Raw genomic sequence first — 22,099 nt, 5'->3', positions numbered from 1 at the left:
AATTCCTTTAACAGAAAGGCCATGGCTTAATTACTGTTTGTGCCTAACATAGAAACTGTTAAATTTACTGTTGAAGGTAATAATAAATAGGCTACTGGATATACACAAACCATAGGATTGTAGTTTGCAGGGGCATTGCACCTGCATCTATGCAGAAACCAATTTATTGGTATGTAAACAACCTGCATGTTTCAAAGAAAAGAGTCATAACAAAGGGAACCTTTGTTGTGAGGGGATGAAAATCGTATAAGGAAAGAAAACTCAGTTTTTTATTGCTGTGGGGAAAAACAGAAATATTTCATTAAGCTAAGCTGTCACATTAAAAATTCCCACCTTTTTCCTACCAATTTTTAAGCCTATAATCCCATATTTAGGCAAAAACACACAGGGAATGAACATTAAAAATTAATTTTATAATTCAAAATCAGAAATAATTCCAACTGGAAGAAATTTCTCTAAATATGTTCCCTGAATTCAGAAAAAAAAAAAGTGAAAACTGATAGCAGACTTCTATTTTAATTTGTTTTAAAGAAATATAATGTATCAGATTCAACTATAAAAGACATCCTCAGGAATCACAAAAGCCTGTTGTTATGGTTACAAGAAGACATTCTTTTATATGTTTACTCTTGGTTATAACTTACAGAATAGCTATTATTTGGAGCTGAGATTTTTCGTATGTGATCTTAGGTAAATATTACATATCATATGGGTGAAATTTAAGACTCTCCTTTTGACATTTTCACTGAACTTTTCATTTTTCAGCATTAATTATTTACAACAAATTTTGTACTTGGATAATATTTGGCAGGTTGCATTTTAGATGTTAAAATGACCAGAATGTCTTGTATAGGCTTTTTGAGAAACTTAAATGTATAGTAATGAGGCTTAAGTATGGAAAAGGAAATGAAATTTAGTCATCGCAAGTTAGCTACCCATAAGGAGAGATGCACAGTAAATTCTGTGCTTATGAAGGCTCCTTTATACTGAATACAGTTAAACTGTGCTTTCCTTCAATACAGTAAAACATTTTTATAATATTCTTCTAATTGATGGGTACTTAAATAGGTAAATCAGGTAATAACACGCATGATAAAATCCAGGCAAATCATGTAATAACATACATACAATCCAGATGCAATAAGTAATTTATTAGACAGTTATCACTAAACCAATATGAATGCATATATTGTGTAGCTAGTGCAAGTAAAATAATAATAGTTAATATTTGCTGAATACTTAACTACATGTTCGTAAATGTTCCAAGTTTGTTCCCTGTGTTCTCTCTTTTATTCCTTACAGTGACTCCGTGAGGAGAAACTACTATTATCACTTTTGAACATATGAGTAAATCCAGGCTCAGGGGAGGCTAACTAAAGTGCCAAGTTCACATGGGTGGGCCTGGAATATGAACCCAAGTAACCTGTTTTTAGGCCTTTTTTGCTTTTAAGACTCTACATAGTGTTGCTTAGAAAAAAAAAAAAAAAAAAAGCTAGACAACATCATTAATGGAACATGAATTTTATCTTAAATATAAAAAAATACATTTAAAACAAGCTAGTCTATAAATCTAGAGACCTGAGCCCTTGTTCCAGCTTTATCACTATCGTAACAGACTCGGACAAAGCTCATAATATTTTATGGTCTCAGTTTGTCAGTGAAATGAAGGCCTGAAACTACGTGATCTTCAAGACCTGTTGCAGCATTAAAATCTTTAATTAAGTTATACTTTATTCTAAATTCTGAAAGAGATAAAAGATCGCTGTTATCAATAAATTTATAAGGTAGTTATGAAAATAAGATTTTTCATGCTTTTTTCCATCTAGGTAAAATTGTCATTCCTTCTTTTGTGCCTCCATGGTAAAGTAGTTTTATCATAATATGCTTTAATTTTTTCATTTGTTTTACATTCACCTCTATTGTATTCACTGAGAGATCTTTGATGGCAAAAATCATATCTGTTTACCTCTGTGTTCCCAGTACTAAGCAATGTCTGACACATATTATAGCCTCAGTGAATCATTGTTTCACGATATGTTTCTCAATCCACTTAATAAGCACGGCTTTGGGGTTTATCAGAGATGTTCCACCAACTGATTTATCGAGTTAGGTTCTCTGATTCTGAAGCCTGAGAACCTACATCATTACTGCTTTGTGGATTCCTATGTGCATGATATATGTGTTGTTCAATTATACATGTGATAAAGAAATTCTGTAGACCGGAAGGGGCTAAAGCACAGTTTCCTAAAGTGTGTTTCCTGTGAACTGCTCTAAGAAAATAAATTTAGTTACCCAAAACTATGTGATAAAAAAAGGATATTTTAGCTCCCTCTTAGAGAGTCATTATATCATATAGCGTATTAAAAGCTCTGAAAAATCCTATAATTAACAAGATGATGCTTACTTTGCTTAACAAACCATTTCTCAGATATATATAATCTTGTAACCTACCTTGAAAAACATGAACTGACACAAATCAGAGAAGAATTTGTGGAGAACAGAGGGGACAATATGAATTATGTCTGAATCACAATATCTGTATAATTGAAGAGGCAGGAGCAAGGCAAATGATGTGATAAACGCAAAAAAGTGAAAATATAGGACTATAAATACTCCCACTAGACCTCAGTTCATACATTTCAATAGTGGGAAGTAAATTGGAAAAGTCTGTGTCTAATAATGAAGAATTTGAATGTCAGGGAGAGGATTTCAGGCCTCAAACTCTCAGTGAACTTATTGAGAGTGATGTAACAGACGTTGGACTCCGTGAAGTATGCTCTTCCTCTTCTTCGTGGTATCTTGGTTCAAGATGATGATAAGATTAGCCAAATAAAATGTTCAGAATACAAACAAAAGATATTTGCTATTACATGGAGCTCAGACCATTTGACATTCATAATTTACTTAATGACCTCAAAAACATTACTATTCACCTCTAAGAATCTACAGTACTTTGTTAATAGTATTTAATGGAGGAAATTATTTTTCACTTTTGGAATTCACTTAATTTTATATGATTTTAATTAACTTAAATTTAAAGAGTCACAATTGGCTAGTGGCTACCACACTGGACAATGAACATTCAAGAAAATATAATGTACTTCTCCGTAATTCATTTTGAATTTTTCATAGGTAAAACACAAAAAAAAAAAAATATTTAGATAGTTTTATTCCTCTAACATTATAGATGCATTTTGAAGGTTTACCTCTTTAGTTTTGCGCATCTATTATTTGTTAACGCTTGCAGAAATGTTATATACATATGAGTTGTATACTAAAGGAAATATATGTTTAAAATTATATGGATATTTCAGAGTGTGCTACACGTTTAAAAAAAAAAGCATAAGAAAAGTTTGCATTGAAGTATACTTCTTACAAGCTGCAATTTAGAGAGATACAAGAATTAATTTGGGAATAGCTGAGCAAATAAGAGAAATACTGTAAGATGTTTTGCTCCCTGAGTGTCTGTAAACAACGTGGCTATTGATTTTCTTTTCTAGGTATTTGTATTGGATTGACTGCTGTGAGTATCCTCACATTGGACGTGTTGGAATGGATGGAACCAATCAGAGTGTTGTCATAGAAACCAAGATTTCTAGACCTATGGCACTAACAATAGATTATGTCAACCATAGACTCTACTGGGCTGATGAAAATCATATTGAATTTAGCAACATGGATGGATCTCACAGACACAAAGGTTGGTCCCATAGCACAAATGATTCAGTATTTCACCAGTGCATAAAATACTCATTTAGAAAAAAAAAATATATATATATACATATTTATTTATTTTATATACTTTCATCAAATACATTTCTTAATTTAAGATTACATTATTATATTCCTTTGTGACAACATTGGTAAATAAGAATTAGATATATTTATTCAGACCTTCTATAGTCATACATAAAAATCACTTTGACATTGTCAATGTTTTCTCTAATTGTACTTTTCTAAATAGTTTTTATAGTAAATGAATGATATTTTTATAAGTTAATATATACATATATCCTAATTGAACTGAAACAGAATATTTGCTTATAAAGATAAGGTTATTATTGCAATCTGTAGGTTTCTTTTCTTAAATACTAAGTGAAAGTATAATTCTTTAAAGACAGTGAAGTAATATTTAAAAGTTATCAGTTAGACTACATACATGATTAAATGTATTGTTATCTAATCAACAACATCAACAAAAAGTAACATGAAAAACAGCTTTCAAACATTTAGGAAATTATTTGAATATAAATTCTATAGGTACTTTATTTTTCTATTTTTTATAACTGAGTAGATTATAAGACTCTAAATATTAAAAAAAATGAAGGAAGAAATTTGATATGAGGGAAGTAATGCTAGAATTAGGGATGGGCAAAAAGTCTTAGAAGAACAAATAGCTGAGGATGAGGGAGTTAACAAGAGCAAAGGAGAAGGACATAATAGAAAAGAATGGGATCCAGGTGAAGATGACATGAATATAACAGAAACCACAAACAATTCATGAACACTCAAAATATTTTAGATGCAGGTAGCTTTTTAAAGATTAGATTTTTTCCCAGAATGAAGAAGAGGAACAAATTTTTATTAATCTGTAGTGACCTAATGTCACCTTTGTTATTAGGTGTTTTCATCTTCAAATATCTTGTAAAGTACTTAGAGAGTACTGTAAAGTTTCACTGAGAGATTCCAAATAAAGTACAAATTTCACTGAGAGATCCCAAATAAAGCCATACATTTGTATGGCTTAGTTTAGGAGATTGCTTTCTTCTCTGGCAGTAAGCTTAGATCAAAACCCCTGGAAGAAGGAAAGAGGTGAAATGGCAAGGAAGAGAGAATTATTGATAATTTAATCCTGTCAGGTGAAGCCCTTCAAATGTATGCCAGTGTAGAGAAGAATGAAGCCACTGAATTTTTAAAAATTAAAAACTAGCAGTGGGAAGGGGCAAGTGGAATGAGGGAATTAAGAGGTACAAACTCCTATGTATAAAATAAAACAGCTACGAGGATATATATATTTTTTTAATTAATTAATTTATTTATTTTTGGCTGTGTTGGGTCTTCGTTTCTGTGCGAGTGCTTTCTCTAGTTGCGGCAAGCGGGGGCCACTCTTCATCGCGGTGCACGGGCCTCTCACTATCGCGGCCTCTCTTGTTGGGAGCACAGGCTCCAGACGCGCAGGCTCAGTAGTTGTGGCTCACGGGCCCAGTTGCTCCGCGGCACGTGGGATCTTCCCAGACCAGGGCTCGAACCTGTGTCCCCTGCATTGGCAGGCAGATTCTCAACCACTGCGCCACCAGGGAAGCCCTACAAGGATATATTTTTACAGCACAGGGAATATAGTCAAAATTTTATAACAATTTTAAATGGAGTATAATCTGTTAAACTATTGAATCACTGTGTTGTACACGTGAAACTAACATAATATTGTAAATCAAGTATACCTTAATAAAAATAAATTTAAAAAATAAATAATAAAGGAGGTATACATCACTGAAGTCATATCACTCCATAACTCTGCCCAAGTTTCTCTCAGTTGTTGTTTTAATAAATATGTCTTTCTAACTAAAAATGCCAGCAGAAAGCTTTTAGAGGTGCTTTTTTAAGGGTTGGAACATTGAAGTATGACAAGTGTCGGATGAGTCACTTATTTAGGTGTTGGCATTCCAATTATAGAGATAAAGAAACTCATCAGGATGCAACTGGAATGAAGAGTTATTTAAAGATCACTTTAGGGTTTTAATTACAGCAAAAGCAATGTTGACAAATCAAAATTACACTTAGCATTCAGCAGTTATATCTCCTTTGAAGAATCAATAATGAAATGTTCTGCAACTTTTGTAGATGATATAATTGAGTTTTATTGTAGCAATCAGTATTTTCCCCACATAACCATTTTTAGCATGTATTTTTAGCATGCTAAGTTGTTGTGAATGTACTACTTTGTGCTAAAATTTCACTGTACAATAAAATTTAAACAATTTTTGGTTAGATAGGTGAATATTTAAAATATATTCTAGCATCAAATATTTGCCTATTTTTGTTTGAGCCTTTTGTTTGAATAACAAAAACTAGTTAAAAATGTCTATTAGAAACTATTGATTCCATCCCCTCCCCATTATTTTAAAATTATGTCAGATATGTGGATGACTAATGCTTTGAAAACTTAATACAAAATTAAATGCATGTAAATGAAGTGTCTTTCAATCACAGTACTGGTGATGACTTTGGGTAGATGGACATAGATAGCAAGGAGAAGTGAAACTAAATTTACTGAAGAGTAAAATATTTGGCTGAAAGATATTCAGGTATGATGTTATTAACATTTAAAAATCTGATTTTTTAAAATACTTTGAGGCTCAAGGGGGGAGAAAAGGAAAGTAAAAGAGTTCCTGCCTTCAGAAATATTTTTTCCTGAAGGCTTTTTCAGAAAGACTAATGAAAAATTCACTAAGTGTCTTATTAGGCATCTGCCAATATCTGAATGCAAGCCAGTAATTACCTGGTAGTTACCAATGAGCTACTAACTGTACACAGCCTGACTTATGCCAATTTCACAACCAATAAAAAAAGAGTCATTCATCTGCGATGTCTGTAAAGAGGAATAGGATTTTTTTATTCCTTGCATTGTCCCCATAAAGACATAAAAAAAGCTGTGGTTTTCTAGTTGCATATTTGGAGGTGGAAAATGAGACTATTATAACATTAGTAACTTTTGTATTAGTTTGGCCACTGACCTTTCTTCTCTCTTAACCAGACTAGTATTATTGTTCTCATTTATTCTTTTTAATAAAACTAGAGCCAGAGCCCATCAAAAGAATGGGATATGCCAGTCATGACAAAGTAATCTGAGAGTATAAAAGGTGTATGAAAATTTCAGAATTACGTTTTTCTTTTAATAAGTCAAAGTTTAATAATGGAGAAAAACTAAACCATGAGTATCACTTTACAGTTTAGAATGTTTTTTCCCGCAAACATGTTGTGGTTTAAACCATACAGCATTCCCATAAATGAAGCATTATTACTTGCCTAGCCTAAGAATTTCTAAAAGTTCTGAATTCTGTGCCCTAAACGATAGATCAGATTACCTCCGAGGGACATGTAACTTGCAATTTGCTTGAGAATTTACATCCATCTTTCTCTGCTACCTCTTCTACCCCAACCCACCTTCTTAACAAGTCCAAGCACTACATCATAAAATTTTTTAAAAAGAGAGAGAATTAGTCAATTTGCTATCTTGGGAACATTTAGGTGCAATCTTAGTTACATGAATCTTTCCCTAATGCCTGTGCGTATTATTCTACTGGTTTTTACTCCAATAATTATATAATAATATGATATAATAATACTGTAGAATAGTATGCATACTACTGGATAACTGAGAGAGACAGTTAAATCACAGTTTCATTGTTCATTTTTTAAATTTCTCTGATTTCTTTTTTTTTAGATCTGCCCATTCATTCCTTCACTCATTCAACAAACATTTACTGTTGTCTCTTTCTGTGCCATGTATTATGTGAGGCCCTGGAGTTACAAAGCTGAATAAGTCCCTGCCTTCAAAGCACCTATAGTTTAGTGGGGGGAAAAGACTGATATGAAGGTAAAAACATAAATTAGATTGGGGTTAGCGGTATATGTACAGTATTGCCAAAATGCAGGCTGGATTAGGGAAGTGTTTGGTGAAGTGATAGGATCTTTGAAAAATCTGAAAGATGTAGGACAAGCTCTCCATATGGGGAAATGAAGGAAGGATTCATCACACAGAGAGAACAGCATATGCAAAAATGTAATAGAGTCTTGAAACAGTATGGGGTTTACACAATTTGTAAACTGGAAGTTGTGTAAGAGGAAGATAATGACACTAGATGAACAAGGGCAAATTGGGGCCAGATTGTGACAGGCCTTGTACGTTAAATAATTTGGAATTTATCCTATAGGTCATAGGGAGACATTGATGGCATTTAGTTGATAGAGTGCTATTATTAGATTTGACAACAGCATGGAAAATGAAAGACCCTGGACGGCAACCAATTTAGAGGCTGTTAAAATATTTTAGGAGAAAACACTTGAAGTGACTATAGCTGTGGGAATGGGGATAGAGTGTTACATTAAATAGTTATTTAGCAGAATAAAGAGGAAGGATCTGTAAACTTAAAACAGCAGAAATATTGGTGGTTGAGCTGCAAATATTAAGTGAATGATTTATATTATTATCTACTTAGCCAGGGGGAAATAACTCACAGTTTGGATAACTTATGAATTTCAAATATATTTATACTTTTTTTAAAGAAATAAAAAGTACCAAACTAAGCATAACTTAGAGATTCTTCTTGAAAAGCTCTGTCTTGATGAGAGGTACCTTTATTTAACAAGAGGGTCAACATCAAAGAAATTCTAAGGATATGGTTAAACATTCTTTATCATATATTTCCCTAAAAAGCCTTTCTGAATACCTGATAATTTACCTAGAAGAAAGATTGCAAATGAGTGAATCTCTCTCCTCCTACTATCCCTTGAGATATAAAATAGGTCCAATGAGAAACTTGGCATTTCAAAGTGTTCTCCAGATTGAAATGCTCAGTTTTTAAGTTTAAATCTGTCTTTATACAGAAACAGAATGATTCTAAATGATTCTAAATCATTTAGAATGATTCTAAATATATTCTAAACACAATGATTCTAAATAATAATATTCTTCTTGTAGGCCTATATTTTGGGACTGATTTCTTACCACTCCCAAACCACAATCCTCCTCAGAGAATTTTAGGCTTTGATGTTGGATAAGAAGCACAAATCTTATCTTATTTGTTGGAGCACAAATCTTTGAGTAAAAAGATCTCAGACTGGAGAAAGAAAACCCTTAGCATCTTAAAAGAAGCTTGGGGAACCTAAGGATGAGGGTGGGTTGGGGTGGGATCCACTGTTAGAAAGCTTTTTCACCCTGAAATGTGTGTGTAGCTTCACTGGGTCTCAGTTGCCTCATCCATAGAAATAAGGGTATTGGAAAAAATGGCATCAAAGGGGAATTCCAGAACTAAAATTCTAAGTCTCCCAGTTAGGTGGATCACTTTAGAATTTTTGCCAAATCCCAAAGTTTTAATTTCAGGTTAGTCTCCAATTTAAGCCTGTGAGGGGTTGAAAATCTGTAATAACCAGATTTATTTCCTTAATTAAAATCTTAAATTGCCTGTCCAGTCCTCAGTTCTCCCTGATTATTACTGCAAAAGTTATTAATATCTTTTAAAGTTGAGTACTTGTGAACTTACCCAATCAATAAGAGAGAAGAAAACATATGTTCTTGAGCATGACGTTGTATTAGATGTTTTGCATGTATGATTTATTTTATTATTGGCTTTCAGTGGAAATTTTCTTAGCTTAATACTGTGGTTCCAAGAACTGGAACCACCCCCTTATAAACTCATACTTTTATTAGAAGCCTACTGTGTTCAAGAAACTGCTTGATGCAATACATGCTTTTTTCGCCATTCCATCAGTGAACACTATGAGATGTGTCATTAAAGCCATTTTGCAACAAGGAAATAAGTTTAAAGAGATTAAATAATTTGTCCAAAGTCAAATAGCTCGTAGTTAGAATTTGAACCCAGATCTAACTGGTTCCAAAGCCTGTTCCATTCTCCACAAGGCCCCCTTGTTTTTGAAAAGATGACTAACTGAAGATTTTCTGTCTGCTTGTTATAGTTTCTAATAGCAACAGTTATAGCATAAACACACACCTATACATATAAAGGTATATCCATACTTGAATTTTTTCAGATTAATGTAAATAGTAGACATAGATAAATTGCAAAATATATGAGAAATAAATAAAAACTTAAGCCATTAGAACATAATTACTGTAAATAAAAGAGTATATCTCATTAAATCCAATTTTTTTGTGTGTTTATTTGAAGGTGTGAAGAGAACAATCATGTTGTTTAAAAATGTACACCTTGCTTTAGTGGGACATTTTGATATTTCTGCTTGCTTTTTCCAAACTAACTTTATCTCCTGCCTATGGGAAAACTTCTAATCTTATTTGAAAATTTGTCACAGAATTCCTGAAATTTGAACATAGCAAAGATCCTTTGTCATTAATTTTATACATCCTGAAAGTGTAGCCTTCTCTAATGAAATGTTTATAAAATAGGTTACATTTTATAGACATTTCTGAGAAAAATTTCAACCCTAACTCTGCATATCTTCCTTAACTTAGAGATTTTGTTTTCCATTTAATGAAAAGAAAATTAAATACCAGAAAATTATATTTAGATCACAATTTCATTCTGACTGCTTGTATCAAAGCACATAAATTCAGATTTATTTTTCCTCATTTTTTTGTGAGTTGCCATTGAACTTGAGATAGAGAGGTAGTTTTTTGACAAAAAGACTGAAAATACTGTGTAAACTGTAATAACAAAAGGGTGAGCTAAGAAAAACATTGCTTGACCTTGAGTTTTAAAATTTATTTCTTCTAGTATTTTTTTTTCAGAATATTCTTTGAGTCACTGAATGATTTAACCTTGTGTTAAATCAGTCAGCCATGTACATATTTTATCCAGCACACTGGAAAAATATACACTCATAACTGCTAATTTCTCAGAAAAGTAATCATTGGTTATGATTCTAAACTATAGCTTATCACTGAACTTTTATTTTGTGGAAAAATTCTTTAAAGTTTCATGCTATTATGTTGACTATGACTCTTCATTTGTTTCTATACTCCTAGACCTGAAGATACTCATATTGAAGTGTCAGTATTGTATTGACAGTCCAACACTTTAGTTTGTTTATTGCTCTGGGAATCTGGTTTGTGTTGTGAGGAGGCAGTTCTGTGCTTGGATTTAAAATCCAAATCATAACCCATGCAGTGATCATCTAATCAATGTTGGGAAAAGAATCCAGATCTCAGCATGCTACTTGTGAAATAGCAAAAATATATTTAACGGGTTTTGTTCTGAGGGGGAAAAACACACTGAAAAAGACAAAGGGAGTATTTTGTGCTCATATATCCTGAAAGTCAGTAGCTGTTGCATTTAGGTCTTTAGAAAATGTAAATATCCACCAAAGCCCACTGAAAAAAGAGAGAGAATCTAATAAACACCACCATCCAATTTTACAATATTCTAGAGTGTTTCTTTCTTGGTAAGATATTGCATTTTAGTACTTTTGAAAAAAAATTTCCTATCATTCACAGTCCGTTACAAACTGTTGACTTCACAGGCTATTTTATGCCAACGGTGTTGATGTGCTGCTGTTTACAATACAATAAAAGTTAATGGAAGGGAGCAAAATAAAATTCAGTTACTATAGAAATGTTCCTGAACCAGTCAAATAAATTGAAATTAACTGCCATTTCTAAAAAGTTTTAGAATTTCAGTGTCAATCATATCTTTTACTTTTGCCCCTTGAATAGAACGTTACATTAAATTGTGTATATGTTTAAACAGGTTATTATTTTGCACATGTCACATGCGTTCCATATACTTTTTAAAATATAAATTTAAAGTATTACCCTAATATGAGTTTTCAGCCACTTTCAACAGTGTTATCCATCCCAAATATGACATGGTGCAGCATTGGGAATTAGTAGCTTTAGTTTCGGTTAGGTTACTGTCTAATTTAGGCAAGTTGCTTTGCCACACTATAGTTCAAAGTTCTTACCCACAAAATAGGTCTTCTAATCAATCAGTGATTTTTTAACATTTCTTAAAGGAATTGACTGAGGTTGGAACTGGGAGAGAGGAGGACTGTTCAATCAATTTGCTCCCTAGTTATTCATAGGACTACTGGAACACATTTGAAAATGCTTGTAATATGTTACACTCTTTTCTGTTTTTATTCTAGAAGCGTATTTATAATTATAGGAATGTGGGATGACCAGATACTAAATTCATGTAAATGGCTCTACTTGATATCTGTTCTAAAGGCAAAGGGCTTTTCAAAGTCTTCAGCTTTCATTAGGACGCTCTAACAAACACATTCCTAATGCATATGTATGTAGAATGTCATAACTTATATTTAGTACTGATGGTCAGCTCTGAAAATACATTTCCAAGTATCTATGAAGGTTTGTATCACCAGTAGAAAAGTCCAGAGAGTTTCAAAGCAGCTGGAATATATCTTTACCAAGTGCATGAAACAGTGTTGTTTTGTTTACTTCAGAGATTGAAGAGCAGTGTCATCATCAAGAGACGATGTTTATAGGCACAGTCTACTTGTCAAAGTAAATGAACTATAATTTACATTGTAAACTTATAAATCCTCCTATTCATTAGCAGAAATACTCTTTTTAGGTATTAAATATGAAAGTGGCCATATATGACCTTATATTATGAATAATAAGATATGTAAGTGAGGGAAGGAAAGGGATTAAATTATATGAAATTGAATATTCCTTATCTATGTAGAGAGTGTATATGATTTGAGGTGACAAGGTAGACAAAAAAAGACAAGGAATACCAGAAAAGGGTAGGCAAAGGATGCCTTCTGCCTTTTAATAATGGCTTTAATTTAAAGAAGAGCTCTAAATAATTTCTATATTTTGCCATTATACATTACATTTATTTCAAAAAGTTTCACATTTAAGTGTCCCAATGTAAACTACTGCATTAAGGAAGGACATGTAACTTTTGTCTGGACATTTGATCAGTGTCAGTATTCCAAAGGCAGCCTCATATAATAGACGCTCAAGTAGCATCAGCTCATATCTGCTATGTACTCTGACATATGCTGAATGGAAGAACTTTATTTTTCCTCCTCTTCAAGGTTTCAGTGATGGATGAACTTTTTGAAAGATCAAATTTTTTATTGGAAAAAATAAATTTTGAACATTTTATCATCATGTCTGGTGATGTTGACTATTCTTAGTGTTTCTACCATTTGATAATGTTTTTATTGATTTTGAACAATGGATTTTGGATCCATTTGCCTGAAATTTTATTTGTAGTACTGTTTCCATTAAGCAGGGTTGTATTAAAGAGTAGGCAGGAAAAATGTTCATGTAGGCAAATGTTAAATGGAATATTTTGTAGCCTGTTGTAGATGGTTCTGAGGAAATAATTATTTAAAAAAAAATCTTCTGCAAACACTAACACTGAAGGGGATGCCCAATTACGGACAAAGAACAAATGTTCTTGGCCCTAAGGTTACATCAAGCATACTCTTTTTGATGGGGCGTTTGTAACTAAAGCTACTGACTCAGCAGTCATTCTCTGGAAATTAGTATACTATGGCCATTTTCCCCTCCACCCACTCTTCTCCATTACTCTCTATAAACTAGAAACCGTTATTCACCCACGTACTCACCACTGTCATGAATCTTCCACTTTCTTGACATGTTAGATCACTTTCTTCCATCATCTAATTTTATCATCTGTTTACCAGCCTACACTCCTTTTGTAGCCTTTGATTAATCTCACCTCATTTTTCGAATGCTAATTGTTTTTCTTTGTTTTATAACTTCCTTTTTGGTTTTCCTGTTCTACTACTTTAATTCCTGGCTTCTCTACATACCTTATTGTAAATTAGACTTCTAGAAAGATATCAGGGACAATTGTTAGTGTCAAGGTCTTTCAGAATAGAGGATTAGTGAGGGTCCTGATCTTCTCTTCTGAAGACACGTTTCAGTCAGGCTAAATAGTTTGCACAGTACTGCCTAGGGAATGGCTGTCATTGGTGGTTTTTGATCAGGGAAGAGAGATGCAAGATAGAAAAAATATTGGAAATATTTACTGGAGGGAGTTCTAGTTATTCTATCTTTGCCTCCTTGCCATGCTCTGTATGCTAGAAGACGGACTTCTGTGGACTGCATCACCCCGGCTCTTTTACCTTCCAGCCTCAGATTGGATTTAAACCATGGGAAGCATTGGCAGGAGATTAGATAATGGAGGAAGAAAGAGGCCAGAATATTTATTTATCCCCTTTCCCTCCATGACACAGTACAGTGGTTTAGCAGTGGCTGAGTTCCTCCACCAAATGTCATCTGCTTTTGGTAGGTGGCTCTTTTTCCTTAGCTACAGCTTTCACCAGCTTCTGGTATCAGATCTAGGAAAGAACTTTATCATCGGTTCCTTAGCCACACCTCTGTAAGTAATTAAGAGAAAAATAATATAACCACTTGTGTACGTAAGACTGACTTCTTTCAATTAAATTCTTTTCAATTATCATTTAAAAACATGTTCTGTGTTTACTACAGGAAGCTTGGCTGATACAAAAAAAAGGTTGGAAGAGTTTAAAAACAATGAGAAAAATTAAACTAATTTTGCAGGTGTGAGGGAAGGTGAGACTACTTGGGACAATGACACCAAGAATAAGAAAAATGGGAGAGTCTTAAAATATATTAAAACTCAAAAGATGATGGAATTTAATATTTTATTTGATATGCTTATTAACTGTAAAGTTTTAGGAGATTGTTTCCAAACTGTCTGCTGTAGAGTGAGGGTCAGGTTGACTTTACTGGATCATTCAGGTGTTCCAAACAATACATAAATTATTTATAACTAAAAGAAAAAAAAAATCAATATTCAAGTTACTCTTATCTTGATTCCTTCATAAAAATAACTACTGAATTTGGTGGTTGAACTTTGTTCTTCTTTTGAAAATATTTATAATAATTTTTAAATAACAAAATTAAAAATTGTTCCATATAATATTTTAAAACGACATTTACATCCTTGAAGTAAATCTTAGAGAAAAATCAGAAAAAAATATGGCATTTGTAGTAAAATTTCTATTTAAGTACTAACCCACTGGGCAAAGCTATGTTGAATCTGCCATTATCCCAATGTAATATCTTACCCAAAACACCAACTATAAGATTTTAACTCAACAAAAGATGAGTACTATGTCATTGGTGCATTTTGTTCTTAAGTATTTAAACTAGGTTAGTCCCAGATATACAATTAGATTGGTATTATCCATGAATATACTTGTTTAGCATGATAAATGATATCCCCAAAAATGAATAATCAAGAGTATTGTAATAGAGTATCTGTAACTGTGAGGCAACAGTTAAGCTGAAAGCATATTCTGGATTTCCACTTTTTTCTATTTATCATAATTACTAGGAACCTTACCAGGATAGCATTCCACTTGACTAAAAGAGAAAAACTCCACAAAGGAGTATTTCTTTGATTTATTTTTTGCCAAATATCAACTCCTTTCTTCTGATACATATAGTCTATGAAATAAAAATTAGGAGCCTAGTGCTTGAGTGGAATGCTGGAAACAGTACAATAAATACCGCTGTTGTACAGAATAGAGGCCTAACTACAGAAAGCAGCTTTAAAATAGGTTTTAAATATATAATAAGTACCTGTTAAACTGCAGCCCACACAACTGTTCTGTTTTTAGTGTCGTTTTTGTATGTCTACTGAATACCTGTAAAATGAAAGGTTCCCTACATTTATTTTTTGCATTTTTCTTTTAATCAAACAAAGGCAGTCTTATGTATAATAGGGGGCCATATTATTTTTCTCTTAAAAAAGGATAACCATTATCATTCTGAGAAAACATTGACTACTTTTTCCATAAACTCAACCATGTCTTAGTAAGAATTTGTGTGTTAAATATTTCTCACATACACCATCACATTTCATGTTTATATTTCATATATATTTTGTCTATTTTGTCAGCTCCACTAACTGCCAAATTACATCTCAAGATTAATCTTTTTTGTTGCTCTGTATTATATGTATGTATATATAATACATGTATGTATATATTATGCATATATATTACAGATATGTTACATATACACACATACCTAATGCACGCATGTGTATATACACACACATATAGATGTACATATATACACATATCTATAAGGTGAAAATAAGTATATAAATAGAGATACAACCAAAAATAAGCAATTTTATTTTTCTCATTCTGAATCAGGAATGTTTCCCATACCAAAATATATAATGCTTTGGCTCAGAACATCTCATTTACTCCCAATGTAGGTTGAACTCTTTGTGTTGATGGAAAAACAAACACAGCATTCATTCATTTATACTTATCATTTATCAGTTACCATATAGCAGTTTTTTCACAGAAACTTAGGCAGATAGTCAAATAACTCTCATAAGGAGATTTTAGGTCCTAAAGAGGAAATGAGGCATACTGCCAAGTTATGAGTCAAACCCCAGAAAAGGCAATATGTAAAGATTCTTGTTTGTTTGTTTTGCTCTCTTTCATTTTACTTGATTTTTATTGGCATTGGTTGTGGTGTTAGGGAACACGTCACTATCTCTTAGAGAGTAGCTTGTTGGAGCCACTATAGTGTTACAGATGTATGAGACTAGATTTCTTTTGGTTAGCATAGTTGGTGTTGTTACTTCATTTCTTTTCTCTAGAAGGAATACTCTGGTGGTTGTGTTTGATGCTTGCTGTTTGGGAAATACATATGTTTACCAAATGAATGGGCTTGGAATAGGCTTGTATAAAGATACTAGTGGTAGTCCTGTTTTTCTTTGTCAGTATCAAATAAGGAATTGAATCAAACAGATTCAATTCCTGGGAAAATGGACTACTTTCCTTCACTTTAACCTGACTTTTCTACATTCTTTGTACATCCAGCTATGTGCCAAAAATAAGAGTTCATTTTTCTGATCTCTATACACTTATATTGATTACCTGATAACAGAGGGTTTCTGGTGGCCAATCACTACAAACTCAGAGATAGCAAACTTGCCCTGTGCTTAAATTGTCTCATGTCTGAAAATCATATACAGTGTAATTGCATTCAAGTAATTAAATAAAATGATTTTCACATGGAGCTTATGAAATTAGTCCCATTGTTTTATATACTTGTAATAGTTTGCTAAGGCTACCACAAACTTGGAGGATTAAACAGCCGAAATGTATTTTCTTAGTCCTGGAAGCTGGAAGTCCCAGATCAAGATGTTTGCAGGTTTGGTTTCGCCTGAGGCCTCTCCCTTTGGCTTGTAGATAGCTGTCTTCTTGCTGTGCCTTCACCTGGCCATTTCTCTGTATGTGCACACCCCTGGTGTCCCTCTCTTCTTGTAAGAGAAGTTATATTGGATTAAGGTCCCACTCTGAAGACCTTAATTTAACCTTACTTACTTCTTTAAAGGCCCTATCTTTAAATACAGGTATATTGGGGTCTAGGGCTTCAACATATGAATTTTGAGGGGACACAGTTCAGTCCATAACCACACTTTACCTTACTAGGATGGCTTTCTTAAAGGCTAGTAGGTAAAGTGGCAAAGAACTCAGCAGCCAGCAAATCCGATTTAGATTCAAATACCAGCATCTTCATTTACTAGTTTTTTCCGTCCTCTCTGGTCAAATTACTTAAGTTTTCCAATCTTAGTTTTCTTATCTGAAAGTGAGGTCAACTGTTTCATGATAGAGTTGTTTTGAGTATTAAATTAAATAGGTGTACAAAGTTGATACGTTACTATGGGGTTTCTCAATCTCAGAACTATCGATATGTGGGCCTGATAATTCTTCCTTCTGGGACCAGAATGGCCTCCCCCACCCATTAGAGCCAAGGGCCTACTTTCTGGCACCCATGGGCTGAATAAATGTCAGTTCTAGTTATTGAATAGTTCAGCAGACTGTGCTACTTTTGATATGCTAATAGGCAAGTTCTTACAATAACTTCACTTTTTGTACAGAAGTTAATTGAATCTCTGGTGGACTGACATTATTTTAAAGTGATGATTAATTTTTGAATCCCTATTTAATGATGTAATTACTTGCTTGGCATCTAAGGAAATCTGAGTTGAATGTTTCTGAGACTTTCAATTTTTTCTGAGGATTTTTATTTTATTTTGAAAAATTTCAAACATACACACATGTTGAAAGATTGCTGTAATGATCACCTATTACCAAGAGTCACCCAATTGTTAACATTTTGCCACATTTGTTTATCTTTCTGGAATGAATTTATATAGCCAAAGGGGGAGAGTGGGCATAGTTTGCATAAATAACTCAGACATGATTCATTCTGGTAAAATGTCGTACTTTTCATCTTTCTTAATTCAATTCTACTTATCACTGTGGCAATGGGCTCCATGTCTGGGAATTACATGGATAATTCAGTTTGAGTATCTGCATCAAAAGTGTGCACATCTGGATTTTTCTTGTTCTTTTTATATCCTTCATATGCATAGTATCTCTTCTGAGATGGATTTCTGGCTAGACACTACATTATTTATAGTAGTCAATGGCTTAAAGTGTCACCTATTTGAAGGAGTCTTAACTCTTTTATTTCTATATTTTCTGAGTCATAATGAATTCTCTGATCACATTTGGCCCATCTGAGTAAAAATAACAAATTGGTAGATTTAAAATTTCTACTTCTAGTTAACAATATAAATTTACCCAGCATTTTAAAAATAAGGCTGTAAACCTCCCTAGAAAAAGTGAATTATATTTTAAATTTTGATAGTTTTTCAGTTACTGCTGAATGAGGAATATGCCAAACATAAATTCTGTCTTTATGTTCTAATCTATAAAAAAGTACATATTACCTGAATTATAGTACCTTTTCTCATTAACGAACATTTTGCAGAATTTCTAAAAGTAGATCTAAAAATTTATATAGAGAAATATATTGGAATGTTTGTGTAAATTAGGGAATTTCCATTTTCTTTATTTATTGCTTTTTTTGAAAAAAATTGAAGAACCCTCTATCACATTTTAAAATTATTTAACTCCAAACCACCAAACAAATTTATTACATCTTATTTACCAAATAGGACCCTGGAATCTCTTGAAAGAAATATTTACATTTGTGAAGCTCAATCTACTGTTTACATTTAAACCCAGTCCTCTAATGAATGTATAATTATAAAACAATTTTAATCTGCAACAAAGCAGTTTTATAATTGTTAAATCTGCATGATGCATTGTTATTTGTCACACTTATATTTCTCCATCCCTATCCCAGCTTATTTTGCAAGCAAAAATACTCATAAAATCTCAGTGACTAAAGTGGTTAATAGTAGTCTTATAGTCACTCTATCTCCAGGTAGATAGACATTTCATCCTGGATATATAATTTAATCCATTTAAAAGTGGGAGAAAGCAGTACAATGACCTGTGGATTTAAGGAGGATATAAGTTAGAAACAACTGATGGAGATATACATATATATATAATTTTTAAATGTTGGATGTTATTTGTTTCTAGTGAAGCAGCCATTACTTGTAAGCAGGATTGAATTCATTTTCTTCCCAGTGGTTGAACCAATCTAAATCTGAGCAAAGCAACCTCCTGCGCCAGATCCTGCATTCTCTTAACCGGTAATAAAGAACCTTGCCGGCCTGACAGGTTGTCACAGCAATTATTCACACGAAGTTCTGTAGCAGTTGTATCTGTCAGCCCATGTAGTATTGAATATTTTAACTGGCAGTCTTCCAAGACTGAACATTAATCTTACCATCTCCTATTACAGTCCCTAATCAAGATATTCCAGGGGTGATTGCACTAACATTGTTTGAAGACTACATCTACTGGACTGATGGGAAAACCAAGTCACTCAGCCGTGCCCATAAAACCTCGGGAGCAGACAGACTCTCACTGATTAACTCATGGCATGCCATCACAGATATCCAGGTGTATCATTCTTATAGACAACCTGATGGTAATTATTCTTTCCATGATTTCCATAAGTGCATCAGCATCTTTTAGTAACATTCCATTTTTGTTTCCTTTAAGGTTAAGTGTAAATTTATTTTTGAGAAAGATTACCAGATTTGACTGCTTAGCATAATTGTATAGAATAAATTCAGTTGATATCAAATACTGCTGTTAAGGGATATGGTTAGAAGCTCAATAATAGTACAAGAGTTATTGATTTGTTGAAATCATATTAACCTGAAATGACATTAATACATTGTAGTTGGAGAAGTGAAGACTGCGTTCTTGAAATCATTTATTTACAAAATAGTTATAGGATCCTAGTTTCTGGACTGCTAGGTGAAAGGAACTATATTTATGTAGCTCTAAGGCTCTAAAAATGAGAACTGTATCAAGTTTGCTTAAGCATACGTCTAGTAGGAATTGTATCAGGCCATATGGAATAAAGTTTTGATTATTTTGCTACCCACTATACTATTAGATGTAGATCATCATTTCATTATTTTATTTTACATTTATATTTTTAAACCTGTGTATATACTCATCCAAAATACTTTTAGTCTCTGTTTGTTTTTCTGATGGACACTTTTTTCCTACTAAAATACTTGCTATTGTGGAGATACATTCTTAAAATTATTTAATGATAAAATAAATGTCATAGGATGATGAGTAGAATTTTTAACAAAATAAAATTCTATTTATAATCTTGATGAGTTCTTGATTACAACGTTGTATTCAAATACAAGTTATGAAGCTTAAATGTCCGATCTCTCATCCCACGTTATCTTATTGGTCTTGATTATCCTATTCTGTTGTTGTTGTTTCTTTCTCATCTGTAGTCTCCAAACATCTCTGTATGACAAATAATGGAGGTTGTAGTCATCTGTGCCTTTTAGCCCCTGGAAAGACTCACACCTGCGCATGTCCTACCAACTTCTATCTTGCAGCTGATAACAGGACTTGCTTATCCAACTGCACAGCCAGTCAGGTGAGTGGAGGTCTAGAAATCATTTCATGGCATGTATGAGCAAGTTGTTAAAAAGGTTTTGCCTGTGTTTTGTTTATTCACGTAAACCATTTTTGAAACATCATTTTTTTTGTTTGGCATAGCATTAGATAAACATTCCATACATTGTAGAGAGGGTCACAGAGTAAGGGAAAAGCAATTTGATACATATTGTTAAAATGGGAATTTAGGAAGTATGCATAGAGGTTAAAAGGAAGACAAAAACAAAAATGAAAACCATTCTTACACCGATCCACACAGAATAATGGTGCAAATCATGAGCAGGCATAGCAGAATCATCAGGGGAGATTTGACCTATTCCAAGATACCAGGGTGATTGAGGCATAGGGTTAAGACTAAGATATATGCAGTTTAAACAAAGACAAAAATCTTCCTAGATAATCTGCTCTGTATCACCATCTCTACCTCTCTGTCATTCTTCAGAGTAAGTGATATGGAAAAGATAAGTTTGTAAAAAGTAATTTTCTAGATATTTTTATTGAAAAATTATATGATCTAAATAATTTCCTTCTGAAATCTCTTTTTCTTCAAAATGTAGTTATTTTCAGTGAAACTATTTCAGAAGTTAATTTTTCTACTTAATGGTAGTTGCATGGACTTTATTACTTTCAAAATTTGAACAAAAGTCATATGACATTATAAAATTAATTTTTTATATTTGAGTATCTTGTCTGAGATAAGATTGTAAAGGAAATCATGTGATTTGTTTTTTTAACATGACTAAATTTATTCTTAGAATTCTGTGTTTTGAATTTGCTGGTTTTCCAATTCTAGCAGTGACATCATGGCAAGAGACTGAATTTCTCTTAGCGTGTGCTTATTTTCAAAAAGAGAAGCTAATTCTAGCTCAACTTGCCTCTTAAGTTATGACTATGAGGATCATACAATAAAGAACTATATAAACGAAAAAGATCCAACCTCTTCCGGGAAGCAGTATGTATAGTGGTTAAGGGCATAGACTCTGAAGCCAGACTCACTTTGACCATAACCCTGACTGCTTTAAATAAGCTGAATTACCTTGGCTTTGTTACTTAACTACTTGATGCCTCAGTTTTCTCATCTTTTAAATGGGAATGATAATATTTCCAGGCCACCGTTATGAAGATTACATGGGAAAAGTTCCTGGTTTATAGTAAGTGTTGTTGTTATTACCCTAGCCCTCTAGTGCAAGTAGAATATACTTGAGTATATGTGCAATTAGTGTGAGCTGCCATCAGGAGGTTCTGATGTCTAGTTGAAAGCACAGGTCACAGTCTCTTTTTTCTTTACAACTGTGTTGTTTTAATTATACTCTCCTAAGTATTTATGTGAACAAAATTAATTATTTTTAGAGAACTAGAAATTTGTCACTATGGGAGGTAAAATAAGCAAACTAGAGGTAAAATTTAAGGGAGAAGTCACATCTTTAAAATTTTTTAAATTATAATTTCTGTTAATTTTGTTTAGTTTAGACAGATTTTCAATTTA

General features: G+C 32.8%; 1 protein-coding gene across 1 annotated transcript in view; it reads left to right on the top strand.

The window, feature by feature from the left end:
• Positions 1–22,099, top strand: part of LRP1B (LDL receptor related protein 1B) — a 1,885,740-nt gene that overhangs the window by 1,637,541 nt on the left and 226,100 nt on the right. Inside the window, exons 61-63 of the mRNA XM_082465229.1 lie at positions 3,501–3,700; positions 19,421–19,609; positions 20,445–20,593. Of these exons, the coding sequence (XP_082321355.1) occupies positions 3,501–3,700; positions 19,421–19,609; positions 20,445–20,593 (538 nt within the window). The remainder of the gene's footprint in view (positions 1–3,500; positions 3,701–19,420; positions 19,610–20,444; positions 20,594–22,099) is intronic.

Source organism: Balaenoptera physalus (assembly GCF_965194825.1).
Source record: "Balaenoptera physalus genome assembly, chromosome: 6".
Taxonomy (NCBI): domain Eukaryota; kingdom Metazoa; phylum Chordata; class Mammalia; order Artiodactyla; family Balaenopteridae; genus Balaenoptera; species Balaenoptera physalus.
The sequence above is the reverse complement of the archived record's forward strand: the minus strand, read 5'-3'. Positions and strand labels throughout refer to the sequence as shown.